Genomic DNA, 16,075 nt, shown 5'->3' with positions numbered 1-16,075 from the left:
AGCCTATGAAAGGGTTCACTATATAGGGCCTGACCGACCTACGGTAAGTCAAAGACAGGTTATTGCTAAATTTTTCTACTCGCTTGATAGGGACCTTGTTCAGGGATCATAAAGCAAACAGAGTTCGGGGTCAGAGAGTTGAAGATCTTGATATGTCAGGAGTTTTCTGATTTGGTCAAAAGTGCATGGTATGCCTACTGATTGCTTGACAATGATCCCTCAGTTATGAGTTTTACTCTTTCTTTTTATTCCCTTCATATTTGGAAATATGTATCATCAGAATATCAGATCTCACCTGTTGTTTTAAACTTATCTCCTGTACTATTGTTGCATTATTTTTTCTGTATCTATTTCCCCCCCATGTATTCCCTATATGTCTCTCTGATGGAAAATAGATTCAGTTTAGCTAATCTCTCCCCATAGCTGAGCTCCTCCATTTATTCGTTTAGTTACCCTTCTTTGCACTCTCTGCAGTCCCATAAAATCCTTTTTGTGAACTGGTGTCCAAAACTGGATTGAAGATTCCAGATGAGGTCTGACTAATGCTTTGCAAATGGGCAGGATTTGAGACTAAGTAGTCTATACCTTTTTTTAATAAAAAAAGGATTTTAAAGCTTTAGAATAATGGGCTTGGCACTGAATGAGATGTCCATGATGCCAAAACCCCTATATCCCTCACCATTTTTGACTCCCCCATATGTATTCCCCTGAACTGTATGGAGCATAATAATGAGTGATATGGTAGTATGCTATGTTTATAATTTGAAATAGCAAAAGTAATGTTAGTTACGTACTTGTGAAATGACGCATAGACTCGGGCCTCCCTATGGGGTTTGAAAGGCTTAATCCTTAGAGGACAAAGAATATATAAAAAAGGAGGGGTGTATTAAGGATTGAAATATGGCAGGCTTGTAAGAAAGCAAATGGATAACTTACTAATAAAAAAGCAAATAGATGACTTACTGGATGCCAGGGGTGCGTAATAGGGCAGCAACAGTGTCTGGTGGAGAAGATGACCGTAATTAAGAGCTGACTGACCGCTAATCCCATCTGAAATAGTCTTTGGGTCTCAACTGTGAGGATCTGCACTTGGAAAAGCCGGCATAGAAGCTAGGCATCACCGAATGTGGACGGTGACCCATGCGGGGTGTCCATGCTCTCCAGTTTACACTCTCAATATCTTTCTCAATCTGTGTGGCCAGGTGGATCTGGTCATTCAGGGATTTGGGCATGCTCACGCAGGCCAGTTCATCTTAAAGCTGATCAGAAAGCCCACTGGGGAATTGGAGTGCTGCATCATTCCATTGGGTATCAAACTCCAACTACGAAAGTCAGAAACATATTGGGGGTGGCAGAGTGCGGCTTCAGTGGTTGCAGTTGATTTGGGATCATTGTATAGCTCCGCTACTTTCTCAAAAAAAGTTGTAATGTCAGCCAGAGCAGGGTCACTGTTCTCCATAAGCTGGAAAGTCCATGTCTGTGGTTCCCCCTGGAGGAGGGAAATAACTGTCCCAACTTTAGTGTGTTCCTCTGCAAAGATCAGGGGCTGCAGAGAGAAGTAGAGCCAATATGCATTGCAAAAGGCTTGTAATTGGCTACCATCTCCTGAAAACCGGGTCAGCAAGGGCAACCTCGGCTCAGGTGCCAGGAACTGGTGCATTGGCCATGGTCACGAGTGGGCTAGACAAGGTCTTGAAAAAGTTCTCCAGTTGATAGTAACCTCCTTGGACCTCTTGCACAGAGAACTTCAATTCTTAGATCTGCTTACAAAGTTTATCTAGGGGAGAGCTGTTCCCAGAAGCCTGCATATTTCTGGCTGGATCCTTGCAAGTGACATGGGATTACCTGGGGCAAAGAGTCTAAGTATCCCCCCATCTTTACCAGAGCACCTCCCAAGGAATGACAGGGCAGAGACCCTAATGGACACCAAATTGTCCAGCCCAGTCTTTGGTACCTGAGGTGCAAAACAGAATCAACTTCATATCCCGCAATCAGAAACTTCTCCAGTCTATTCTTTCACAAGCTCAGTCTCAAGCCTAACAGAGCACAGACAAGAAGAAGAGGAACTACCCGGAATTCATAGAAAGGGATATGGTGTGGCTCTCCACAGAAAACATAATAATACATTGTCCCTCTAAGAAACAGAGACCCAAATTCATAGGACCTTTTCCCTTTTTTGAAAGTTATTAACCCAGTGGTGATTCTCCCCGAATCACTAAAGGTCTATCCAGTCTTTCACATCTCCTGCTTGTGCCACAGGATCCTTTTGTGAATCGATTATCCGTTTCTCCTCCACCTATTCCAATGGATCTGAGATTTCATCAGTCTCTATCATATTGTGCCATTTTGGATTCCTGACTTGTGCTTGAACCTGGATTATGCTTATCTGCTTCCTGCCCTGACCTGTGCTTAAACCTGGACTACACTTTACTGCTGCCTGCACTGATCTGTGCTTGAACCTGGACTATGCTTGTCTGCCCTGACCTGTGTTTGAACCTGGACTACGCTTGTCTGCCTGGACCTTGCCTCCTACTGTCATCCAACCTGGTGCCTGATCTGTGCTGTCCCTACACCAGAGCCCTCTGTCCCATTGACCCCTGGGGGGGAGAGCTTGGGGACTGAAGTTTGGTGTTCAGCCAGGTGCATCACCAGGGGGAGAAGCCCTAATAGTACCCCATTGGCTTTATGCTAATCTATTGGTACCTTGCCAGTTATTAAAAGTTGCTAAAAATTAGAAACCAAAACTTTAAAATACTCAGCTCTTGGAGGACACGTGGGTGTATTCCATCTAGTCATGGTGCTTTTTTGAATCTTAATTTTATTTACCTGTTGCTCTTTCATATCAATTTTGAGCCACTGTAGTTTGTTTAAGGCTGTGGCGATGCTATTTTAATTTTGGACTTGAGATCCACCAGCTGCCTTTTTTGAACATTAGCTGGGTCATGCCCAGCCCGTCCAAGTAGTTTGTCTGCATTCAATTTCTATTGAAGTGCAAATATCTGTCTATACAACACATGTAAAGCATATTACTCTGTTTTCTGTCCATTATTTATCTTAGTTCTACTATGTTGAACTCAATAGGTTTATGTTACAAGTATATAGATATTCATGGTTTATTTACTATAATCTTGAACCTGATCATATATTGATCAATTCATAATCAAAATATTTGTTATTTGTTTTTGCTAGTATCTGCCATTTGCTTTCCCCTATTATCCCTGAGGAAGCCTAAACTGGCAAAACGCCTTAGGAACCGAGACTCAGTTTAACCCCCCTACAGTTATTCCTGAGTCTGACTCGGGTTGATTTTACATGCAGAAAGCGGTAATCTCGAGCCTCGGAGTAACTAAAAGCAGACCCACTTACCTTGTTCCGTTGCTGTCCCCCAGTGTCCTGGTGGTCCCCACAGGTCCTGGGGTCTTGTCTGCCTCCTCTGATGTCCAGGCGCGAAGTGCAGAGACGTCCTACGTAGTTTCCCGGCTAAATCTTTTGGATTGTTTTTAATACCTGTTTTGATTACTGCTATTTGCAACACCCTTATATAAACAATTTAGCCACACAACATACCCTGCTGTTCTCTCCTCTTTTCTTGACTTACTTTTGTTCCCTCAAAATACACTAACAGGTACACCATATCCCTCTATTCAAACACAAACCTTCATCTCTAAAATCTTTCCCCCCTTGTCTATAACATCCCTTTTTATCTAGGACATTCCCCCTGCTATCCCCGGGACTTGCGGGGGACCAAGCGCCCACACAGTGTGTGCACTGAAGCTGCCTAAACAGATGGCACTGTCGGCTAACCTATCCTCCCCCATATGACCCACTCTTTCTTTGCGTGGGTCACCATCCAGCTTCTTTGCCGGATTTTCCGAGTGCAGATTGGCACCCCAGATGACATCATGGGGAAATCTTCTGCAAACTACATGGAGCATGCGCAGTCCTCACAGTTGAGACCCAAACGACTATTTTAGGTGGGATTAGCGGTTAGTCAGCTCTAAACTGCGGTCATCTTCTCCACCAGATACTGTTGCTGCCCCATCACGTACCCCTGGCAAACCAGTAAGTTATCCATTTGCTTACTAGTAAGTTATCTATTTGCTTTCCTACTAGCCTGCCATATTTCAATCTTTATTTTACCCCCCTACTTTATATATTCTTTGTCCTCTAAGGATTAAGCCTTTCAAACCCCATAGGAGGGCCCAGCTCTATGGCTCATTTCCTATCTGGGATCCTTCCCTTTATTTTTAACATTGTTTCCCTGTAATATTCTAAATATGATAATATTATTAGTAATATATCTTCAAATACAAGCTTTTTGGTATTTAAAAAAAACCTGTTTTAAATCTTCCCCTGCCAGGCTTCAGACACATTTTAACTACTAGAGTTTTAGCCTACATTTACATATTCTCTTATAACTACATAAAAGTAAGTAACTATTACTTTTGCTATTTCAAATTATAAACATAGCATATTACCAGATCACTTAAATATTATCACTAATTTATCTACACATTAATTTGAATAACAAATATCATTCACTCCTAATACTCTATTTGACTTTATTACCCTTATCCAATATCCTCATCTTAAAAACAAATATACCTTTCATTAATCACTAGACACTTGATATTTTCTATCCCTGCCACCTTTTTACCATATCTCAACATTATACCACGACCATTACAATTATTTATTTTATCATCTTAACAATATATATATATATTATATTAACCATAGAGATGATTAACTTCTTACTAATCACTGGTTCATTACCAAACTTTGTTCATTACCTACCATTATTTTATCAACAACTTTTCACCACAACTTTTTAAGTTATTGTTTTTATGTATGCTGAATATCTGTCTTGATGCATAAATAGATATTTTTTTCTGTGTATGATGGGATAATTGAATGATTTGTATATATATATCAATATATATTATATGTATCTGTACCCATAGATTTTCTATGTATATATACTACATGTATTTGCATCCACATATCCTCCACTTATTTGAACATGTAATTGTGCTCAAATATCCTAGTCTTACCTGAATTAGAAATACTTTTCTTTTCCAAAGAATAGACAATTTTTGTCTACACACCTGAAGAAGCCAAAAGGCGAAACGTATAAAAGGCACAAATGCAATACAGTTAAATCTTAGTAATTATATTCTGGCTAGATCAGCAATCCCGAGCCCTTGCTGTTTTAATGGGTACAGGAAAGATCAATACATACCAGCACGTAATGTTGTTATGTTATACTTATGGTTTGAAAAATTTATTTTATTGTACTTAGCCTCAAAAACCCCTCTCTATTTTTATTTTTTATTTGCAATTCCAGACGACAAAGTATTCAACCAGTCCTCCTGAATATAGAATCCTGTTACTACTATTACTATTGACAATGGAGGATGATGTCAGACCCTTTGACCACTAGGAAGAGGTTGTGGGATATTGGATGCCCAGAAAAGCAACCTGAGAGGAAATAAACATTACAAAGAACTTTTTGCCTTTAGGTTTTGGTAACCCCACTGCAAGGATTTTTAGTGAACATCAACACATCTCTTCACTTCCATGAGTTTTGCAGAGTGGAATATATTTCACCTTAAGGAACCATATACAATATAACAAAGGCTCAATACAGTTAACTTATGACTTAACTGAAAAAGGGTTTCATGATTTGAAATAGTACACATGTAAGCCAAAGGTAATTTACATACATACCTAGAGTTCTCTAGTCAAGAAGACATGTATATAAAATAAATAACACAAAGCAGCCCATGTTTATCATGATATAGTTTGTATTTTTCTTTAACAATACTAAGCTATAGACAGGACTTACGTATGTCATAGGTCTATATTCTACTGGCAGATACAAATTTCAGAACACTATTTACATTCAAAAAGGTACAATTTGCACCTACCCCAATGCAGGCCGATTCCTCTTTAACCCTTTTCACAATTGGGGGTGCTTACAGTCCCCACTCCAACTGCAAAAGTGTTAATTCTGATCTTCAGAACTGGAGGGTAAATTCTAAGTCTGAACATTTAAATATGCTGTCAAACAATGCCAGGAAAATAAGCCTCATTTGAGCACAGTACCTACTGCAACATAGAGACATCACCAGTCAGAATTTTTCTCTTCATTTCTAAATAACAAAATATCTAATGTATCATAGGAAGAACAATACAAAGAACAGAATCCCTTAGCAAGCATGTCAATTGACTTTATTATGATGATATCAAATTGGTTGCTAAAGTTTACAGAATAAGAGTGAAATAATAAAGTGTCATAAACTTAGTTTAAACTGCTGTAGAGCACTGACAAATTAGGCTGATATGTATTATGTAAGTTAACAGTTTTCTTTACCATAGATATTTTTGTATAATACATTGTATCTAAATAAAAAATGAGAGACATGAAGTGGTCCTCCTGCTGATAAAAACTAGCAATATGGTATTCTTGTTTACTATCTCGCATATATTTGAACATTTGTTTCCAATGCTGGTAGTTATAACAAAAAAATGTACCTACAACCTTAGAATAACTGCTTGGCTGACCCAAATGGCAGAAGTAAAGGTGCAGAGAGCTACCTTTATTCACACCAAGTTCTTTCATTGATGACACCTTTGTGTAAAGACACATTGATGTGCACATTATATAGCTTGTTAGCAACTTGACTTTGGGGAATCTGATTACAAGTATTTCCAAAGCTGAGGTACAAAGGCAAAATTAAAAAGCAACTTTGAGGAACTGAGGCAGAGGAAAGGGCCTGTGAGCGTACATTTTATTATTTTGCATGATAGATCTGCTATCTCCAATTTATTATCTCTGTAATGTAACCTGGAGCCTTTACTACTTCTTAACATTTGTTGCCCATCCACACTTCCCAATTTTCTTTAAAATACCACATATTAACAAGCATTGCATCAAGCCAGTCTATTCTGAATAAACAGGTTACTAATGTACAGGAACAAAATTAATATGTGCTGTGGTGCGCTAAAATGCATGTGTGTTGGAAATGTCCTGCCTTATTGTGCTAGGGTTCAAAACGCTAGTAATGTGTGTATATCAATAAGTTGCTTTATTGCAACACAAATCAATGCTCAAAATCTTGTGTCTGTTATTGCAGGAGAATTAAAAGAGCACATTTTGAAATTGGTGCATGCCAATGCACCTTACAGTTTGGTAAAGTGTAAAAACAAAAAAGCCTGAAATATAAACATGAGAGCTAAAAATACCCTTTTATTAAGAAGGTGTCCAAGGGCAGAAGAAAGCCTTAAAGAAAATGTATCTGAAATTATGCACCTAAAATGTGTAAATACCGTACTTAAATATGAACTCCAAGCAACTCAATGTACACATTCATTTGCAGCACGTGTAGTCCTATCTCCAAATGGTACATTATTTGCCCTATTATGTGCTTATACCTCGCGTGAGATTGAAGCTACAAAGGTCTCTGGTTAGAAATTATCTTTCATTATGACCAGTCATTTATAAATCTTTTCTGTGACAGGCAAGAGGTCACCCAATTGCTGCCTTCACAGTACTGGACCCAGCTATGCTGGTGTTGTAATGTAATCACCTCACAAGACTTCCAGTAAGGGGAGCTGGTACAGGCATACTTTGATTTGAACCCACATTGACATGTCCCTAAGCTTTAAATGACAGTGTATTGTAATAAATAACTGTCATTTGCACAATGCACAGATCCAATGATGTACATATGCACCCTGCAATCTGACCCCACTCAGACATGTCCCAACTTTTGAAGTTTTAGTCTGCAGCTACTGATTATCACGATTATCAATTTGCTTGTCTCCAGCAAAGCAACCAGTTTTGTGCTGGTAACTCCCTTGTTTATGAGTGTACTTTGCATTGTGATGCAGTAAGTATCCATCCCACAACACAATGGTATAAACGGGTTATACCAGCCTTTATAAGTAAGGACATTTATTTGTTTTACATGTGACATTTAAGGAATGGTGAAATGCTATAATAGTTATGCCTGGAGTTCAGCTTTAAAATTATTTTATTAATTGCGCAGTAAATATTTACATGGTAAATATTTGTTTCATCCACTAAAAGGTGCTAATTGGGGAGAGATAAAACAATTGTAGATTAGCATTTTCCAGTCTGTCTCACGCCTTTTCTAGGCATCTATTTAGGCATCTATCAATCTTTATGACTGACTGCCAAAGTATATGCACTTTACTATTTCTCATGTTTACTGTCAAAGCATTTTACGAAGGTCTACACTACATAAATTAGCACTAATCACATAATTTGTTTTTATATTTTTTTCCTGGCATTGTTTTCTTACAGCTCTCACAAAACTACCTTCCCTCCCACTTCCGCACAGAAATGAATTTAAACATCCAGATACATGTGATACCAGACAGGGGTAGCAGTTAAAAAAACAGTACCTTTTATCTATACAAAGCACTTTTGTCTGGAAATATTCTCCAGGAAACCACATGTGAAGCAAAAACACTGTTGTGTGTTACTGCAAAAACACAGGAATATAGATAAGGACTACTTTATGGGGAGAACCCTGAGGCACAGGTAGATAAGGTGACTGGGATAGTATCTCCATGTAAGCACCTTACCCATTTTGTTGCACCTGCCCCTGAGAAAGGACAATGGGAATTAAGGAAATTTGTTCTTCTTCCTCCCTTAAGGAACAAAGTACCTTACTTATCTTGAAAAAGATTATAGGGATTTGATTGTCTCTGTTGAACATCTACACTTATGGGTCTCAATCAGCATGATAGAGACAAATATGGGTGCCTAACTGACAATTTCAGATACCCAATACCAACATTACATTAGAAAGAGTGTTGCTTACAATAATTCAGACTGACTCTCCATTTCTAATATTCCTATATGACAAATGTAGTTGTTCCTTGCAGTAGAAGGTACCTAAATGGTTCTTGATTCAAAGGGCCTGGTTTAGCAAAGCTCTCCAAGACTGGAGAAGAAAGAATATCATAGGTAAACCTGGATGATCCAGCAAGCCTGGAATGGATCTGGTCAAAGATTGAAAACATTTTCCAAATAGCAAATTATTTAAAGAAATCCATTCCAGGTTTGCTGAATCACCCAGTTTCACCCATTAGAGTCTTTGGGAGCTTTGATAAATAAGGCCCATAATATTAGTTCTTGTACATTCAGCTAATGCTTCAGTCTAGAATTTGGGGTTGGGCAGTCAATTAAAATATTAATTTTTTTAAGAAAATCAACTGATGACAAATCTTTAGATGTTTGATTTTTTCTGTAATAAGTAAAATCAATCATTTTAAATTAAATTATTTTTTTTATAGGTTTTAATATGGATCTAATTAATATATTACATATTCATATGGATTTCAGCAAGCAATTTTGATGGCCTATAGAATTATTTTTCATCACACACATTCTATTTATGCCTACTTGCGAAAACCGTTGACAATCATGAATCTGTATTATGTCACATCTTTACTGTTTTTAATGTTTTTGTAACAGTACTTCTTTCCTTGAGGCAGATTTTTAGGCAAGTGTTTACCAATACCATCAATACACCCTTTTCTTCTAAGAAAAAAGAGGCTGTGAATTAAATATTGTAAAAAACAAATATTTTCTAAACTGATTTTTTACTAGCAGAATTACTAAATGGACCCTAGATTCTGGTTTGATCATTAGCAGATTATTGATAAGTTTAGAAAATGAAGAGAATCACAAAAGGTACTGTGGTGATTGAAAATACATAGATGCATACAGTACTCTATTCTTCTTTTTGGCAAGCTGCACACAGAATTTCTGTCGAGCTGGCAGAAGACATAAGAAGAGAACAATCCAAAACAAAAAGACACATAGAAAAGTAACACAGGTCCATGTAAATATGGAACTTGGCATGAAAGAGAAATTTTTTTCTTTCTTTGGTTTTTCTTTTTTTTGTATTTTTTTAATTTAATTTTCATATACGTGCATTCATTATGATGTATTTTGTTACATATTTTAGTTTTTTCTATTTTATTAAATGATAATGAGAACAGTGGTACCTATCCTTTGCAGTAGACACCAGTACCATTTATTTCCCTCTTAGTTCATTTTGTTTGCTTACAATTAATGAAGTTGCAATCCAACAAATACAGTAGTAAAACCTTTTTACCTTTTTGGTGCAAGAGATTCTAGCACCAAATTGGTAAAAAGGTCTGCAAGCCACAATAAAAAAAAAAAAAAAAAAAAAAAAAGCAAAATGGCAAATTGGCAAATTGTCCAGAATCTTCCAACTCCCTGTCCCTTATTTTTTTTTCCTTATACCATTGTTCCTTTTCTAATTTGTTTCTTTATTCAATTGTGATGTTGGGGTTAACTGGCGAGGTTGCACCAGAGCTGTCATTACCACCAGTGGCTTCCTTTTCCTTTTTACCGCTGTATTGGCCAATGAAGGAACCATCCTCGTTAAATTGGACATCCACACTTCCTCCATAGTCGGCCAAGCTGTCATCACTTCCAAGTGGCTTTACATCTCCATTCAGAGAGGGCTGGCTGCTAGTGAATGGCTTCTCATCGTTGTCACTAGGAAAAAAATAAATGCAAATGTATTTTTAGTGTTGTGTTATTCAAGGTAAAGGAAACTGTTTATGTCCAAGGAATTTTAATCGATTATTTTTTATTGTTTTTCCTGCTGTGATGGTTTTACAGGTGTGTGTGTGTGTGTTTTTTTTTTTTTTTTTTTTTTTTTTATATATGTGATAAAATATGCAGCATTATTATCCTTTGGATATATGCTTGCTATGCACTTTGAATATACTTTTATTAAAAAAAGGCATGTAAAAAACAAATGAAAAAGTCTACCAGGCTTATTTATTAGGACACCTAAACGTGTAATTGTATGTGCAAAGAAATATATAGGCTTTCAATGATTGTGTACATTATAAGGACAAAATTATTTAGTGCTAGAGTTTGTACCTTCTATACAATTATTTTGTCTTTTACATGGACATAAATTACATTTTTTTTAAATAGATATATGAAAAAAGAAAAAACTGTTCTAAAAGCAAAATTGTTATAGATGATCACATATAAGATGTAACATTCCAGGTTTGCTGGATCAACCAGCTTCACTGATGAGAGCATTTCCTCTCGAACCTTGGAGAGCTTTAATAAATTGGGCCCATTGAAACATGCACAGAACAACAGCAGTGGGCAGCAGGTAGCATTCTCTAAAACGCATGCCAAGTTGGTATTTTTGGCCTTCATCCTGTAAAACTTCTTTTGTGGGCCGCAGCTAATTTGATGATTATTTGAATAAAAGCCCCAGCTATTCTACAGTAAAAAAAAAACCTATACTCTTACCTACCACTCAACCATTGTTTAAATTGAGTTTCACATGCCTGCTGTAAAACACTCAAGTATACTTACAAAAACAAGTATACAGTACTTTAGTTATAACAGATCATGCAACAAAAACATGTCTTCAACTGACCTTATTTATTGCAGCAAAACACAATACTCTGTTTTGTGCATTGAGGTGGCATTCATTCCAAATTAGTGGCATATAAATAAACAAATGCATTAGGGGCTCACAGAACTTTACGGTCCATGTTTGCTTGCATTGTGCTGTATTGAAAAATATACAATACAATTGGAAAAAATGTGAATTCCTGTTACTATACCTAATGTTTTCAGTAAGAGAAATGCCACCTTTGTCCACAGGGTTTTCCCAATTTGAACGATTGTATGGTCGTTATCCCCAAGGACTCCTAGATATAGCCCATGAAAACATGGAGAGAAAAGTCCACTTCTCACAAAAAAAGTATTGCACAAATATAGGACAAGAGCAGTCATGCCCAAAGTTTAGAAATGTAAGCAGCTTACCCAAAAGGTGAAAGTATAAGTTTATAACCGATAGGATAAAATTAGAGGTTTTACCCCATCAACAGATTATTACTTTTGATGCCTGCTTCAGAATCTGGGATAAACTGTAAAGCACCAAAGGGATAGAGAGAGTGAGAGAAAATCAGTGATTTCAACTTCTCGGTATACCAGCTTGTTAATAATGGCCCCTTTTTATATTGCAGTTATAACCTAAATAACCCTGGAAGGATCATGAGATTCTTTCAGAAAAAAGCATTTAAAAATATCACCACCAGAAAAGAATGTTAGAGACCATGTCCACCACTAATTTTCAGAAGTTAAATTCTTGCAGAAAAAATGATAGTTCAACTGGGTAATTCTTAAAATGAACTAATATATTTTAAAATATTATCAGGTGCCCGAAACTCAAACAAAATTTATTTCAGGTAAAGAACAGAAAATGCTAGCCCTCATACAGGAATCTCATATTCAGTCCCATAATGCTCCCCCCTACGCTGGATGAAGCACCTTCAGGAAATTAAACAAAACACACAGATTTCTTTCTTGCCTGGCAAATGCCACAGGTAAATGAGTTTCATGAAGTATTGCAAGGTTCCCTTAACTGAGAGGGCAGAGAGGTTCCCCTAACAGAGAGGTAAATATAGCTTTTTTGACACCAAATAGGCTGTACCAGTACGGTGTCATGCCATTTGCTTTAAATGGGACTCAGGCTTCAGTCAAAAGAATTCTAATTAAAAAAGTGCACAAAGAAGACGAAACGGGGATAATAAGATATGATCCGTCCCATATAGCTTTCCGTTTTGAGGAATACTATACTCAATTGTATCAAGTGGTACACCAAGCGCAGATCTCTCCAGGGAGTACTCTGCAGGTGAAAATAGACTCCTATTTAGCAGAATAAGATCTCTCTCAGCTAACAGAGGAGCACCTGGAACAACTTAACCACCCCATTAGTGGGGAAGAAATCTCAGGTCATTTCTCATCTTCCTTCTAATAAAGCTCCTGGTCCTGATGGCTTATCTTACCTAGACTACAAAAGCTTTTTGCCAGATTTACTTCCACAATTGGAAGTATTTTTTAATGATTTTCTGCAGGGCAAGCCTATACCACCCTCTATGTCCAGCTCCCACATCACGGTCATACCCAAACCTGGCAAGGATCTGATAGATTGTACCAACTATAAGCCTATCGCATTACTTAACTCGCACCTCAAAATTCACACCAAGCTATTGGCAAACGGGTTTTCCAAATTTTTCCCGTATCTGGTGCATGGGGACCAAACTGGCTTTATCCTATACCATCATGCAAGTGATAATACTCGAAGGGTTGTTAACGTTATAGACTTCCTTAACAAATGCAAGACTCCGTCCTTGGTCCTTAGTTTGGATGTGGAGAAAGCTTTTGACCACCTTAGTTAGCCATTTATGTTCTCCACACTTGCTAAAATGGCATTCTCAGGACCTTTGTTAGAGCAATTTGGTTCCTCTATAGAAGCCATACAGCCTCTGTTAAGTTGCCACATGCCTCTTCTATGCAATTTTCTATAAAAAATGGGACGTGACAAGGATGTCCCCTGTCCCCCCTTCTTTTTGCCCTGTGTATTGAACCTTTGGCCACAAAAATACGGTCTAATCCACATATCCAGGGTGTCCGGGCAAAAGGATCCTTCTATAAGAATTCACTATACGCGGATGATGTAGTTCTTAAGCTAACACAACCTACTATTACCCTCCCGAACCTGTGGTCTGAACTCCACTCATTTGGTGAAATTTCTAGCTATAACGTGAAATCCTCAAAAATGGAAGCCTTACCCTTACATATGCTGGCCTTGCAACTCTCAGTGTTGTGGGACAGGTACCCTTTTATGTCGCAGGGGAACTCTATTTAGGTATTTAGGTACCCAAATTACGGCTACATATAACCAGTTATACTCACATAATTTTCCCTCAATGTTTCAGGAGCTTAAAGAAGTGGAAAGCAAATCCATTATCGCTTTAGGGACGTATAGCATTCCTAAAAATGATGCTTCTGCCTAAGCTTTTATATTTGTTTCAGACTCTACCAGTACAGGTTCCTGTCCAGGCCCTGAAAAAGTTATAGGCTGGTTTTCTAAAAATCATTTGGGCACATAAGAGGCATAGACTTTCTATGTCAGTGGTTTGCACACCAAGGAAGTTTGGGGGTCTGGGGGCTCCAGATTTGATCAAATATTATGTGGCGGCCCATTTACGCTATTTGCCTTCTTGGTCCACGTTAGCTTCCCCTCTTATTTGTAGGGAACTGGAGGAATCTTGGATTGCCCTGATCCACCCTAATGTGATGCTATGGAGTTCTTCCCTTTTACTGGCAGGTAAGGATATGCTCTCGCCAATGATATTTACAAGGAACCTATGGCGGACCTATAAGAATAAATTTGGTTTCTCCTCTCTAGCTTCGGTAATTACATCTATTATCCACAACCCACTACTGCCTGATAGTGTTACCAGGGGGATGTGTCAGGCCTGGGGGAATAGGGGGCTATTTCATTTTAGGAATATCCTGTAGAAAAGAAGTTACTTTCTTTCTCGGAACTTTAGGCTAAATTTGACCTTCCTCAAACCTCCTTTTTTGCGTATATTCAGATTAGACATCATGCCCTCCCCCTCAATCAGACACCCAGATTTACAGAGGTCATCTTTTTTAGAGAATATGCATGGGCAGTCCCCTAAAGGTCTTATCTCCTCGATCTACCACCTCCTTTACACATCCATATGAAGGACCTCTAGTAAATTTCCATATATGAGTAGATGGGAATCTATATTAGGCTGTACTTTGGATAGCGACGAGTGGTCAGATATTTGGGAAGCAGCACATAAAAGTTCAATTTGTACTTTATAAAAAAAAAAATTATACAAAATAATATTTAGATGGTACCATATGCCTGATTTATTGCACAGATTGTTTCCCACTGTGGACCCTATTTGCTGGCAATGCGGGACACAGAGGGGAGCCCTGGAAAAAATATTTTGGTACTATCCCATTATTCAGAGTTATTGGGCTTGTGTTCATAAGCTGCTTAAGGATATGAGCCAACAGATCTTACTAGATCGGCTTAACCATTTACTGGGGCTGCCCCTCACAGGTCTTCCCAAACTTACCAGGAAACTTGCTACTCCTATTTTAGTAGCGGATTGCACCCTGATTTCAGCCAGGTGGAAATCCAATATACCTCTATATTTAGAGGATTTCTTTATAAGATGTTTGTCTGTTGGAAAATCTTGAGCTTTTCTTCAAAACAAAGTGGGCAAATTTAAATTAATTTGGGAACCCTGGGACACCTTTTACTCCCAATTACAGGTCTAGGGTGCGGTTGTGCATACTTGACCCTGGAATATTCTACTGTCTATTCTATTTAATATTCTATTGTCATTTGTTTTGTTTTGTGTGTTCTGTGATTCTTGTATTTATGTCTGTTTTCAGCCTCTACTATGCATTCTGGACTCTATATTATTTGAAAGTAGTATTTGCTACCTTTGGACATGGATATATGCTTTTGTTCATCTACATTTTTCACAGTTGTTGTTTCGTGTATATTGATCTCGTACCTGTATTGTCATGTTTCGTTTGTTCATGTTAAAAAATTTAAAAAAAAACTCAGTTTAAAAAAAAAAAGTGCACAAAGAAAAACCAGACTGAAGCAATTGAAATATGAACCTAGTCATGATCATAAAAAACAGGTCAGAACCTTTTTAGTGATTTTAGGATATCTAAGGTATATATCTAACGTTGTTACTATAGAGCACATTCATGATTGTGAAATTGAATAAAGAAACAAAAAGCATTTTTTTCAGGAGCTGAAATCAGTTCTGTGTAAATGGCTAGTGATAACAACTCTTCTTTAGTCAAGGATTTTTATAACAAAAATATGCCTCAAATGTTGGTCTATGGTCAGTCATTGCCAAAATGTAATAGGTAAGAACATTAAGTAGAGGACCTCAGCTGGAAACTGAAACCCTGTAATAGTGAAATAGGAGTGTCTGGCAAAAAAAGTGTCCACTACAGTTATTAAGGTATATAACTGTGTCCGTTAAAAAAAAAAAAAAAAATCTTTGTGAATTTTTTTTTTTCTTGTTTACTTTCTGAATACAAATGCTTTTTGTGTTCCTGATCGGTTGCATCTTACACCAGATCTTTCTTATCCAATGATTTACCAGATGCCAACATGAC

At 37.6% G+C, this 16,075-nt stretch overlaps 1 protein-coding gene across 3 annotated transcripts in view; it reads right to left on the bottom strand.

Annotated features, from left to right (window-relative positions):
- Positions 1–5,789: 5,789 nt before the first annotated feature.
- The window catches only part of L1CAM (L1 cell adhesion molecule), a 214,613-nt gene continuing 204,327 nt past the window's right edge, over positions 5,790–16,075 (bottom strand). For all 3 annotated transcript variants that reach the window (XM_072431770.1, XM_072431771.1, XM_072431772.1), the window contains one exon: positions 5,790–10,567. In XM_072431770.1, coding sequence (XP_072287871.1) covers positions 10,336–10,567 — 232 coding nt within the window. In that variant the 3' untranslated portion in view covers positions 5,790–10,335. The remainder of the gene's footprint in view (positions 10,568–16,075) is intronic.

This window comes from Pyxicephalus adspersus, chromosome Z (genome assembly GCF_032062135.1).
Source record: "Pyxicephalus adspersus chromosome Z, UCB_Pads_2.0, whole genome shotgun sequence".
Taxonomy (NCBI): domain Eukaryota; kingdom Metazoa; phylum Chordata; class Amphibia; order Anura; family Pyxicephalidae; genus Pyxicephalus; species Pyxicephalus adspersus.
Note: the sequence above shows the minus strand (reverse complement) of the source record. Positions and strands in the feature narration are given on the sequence as shown.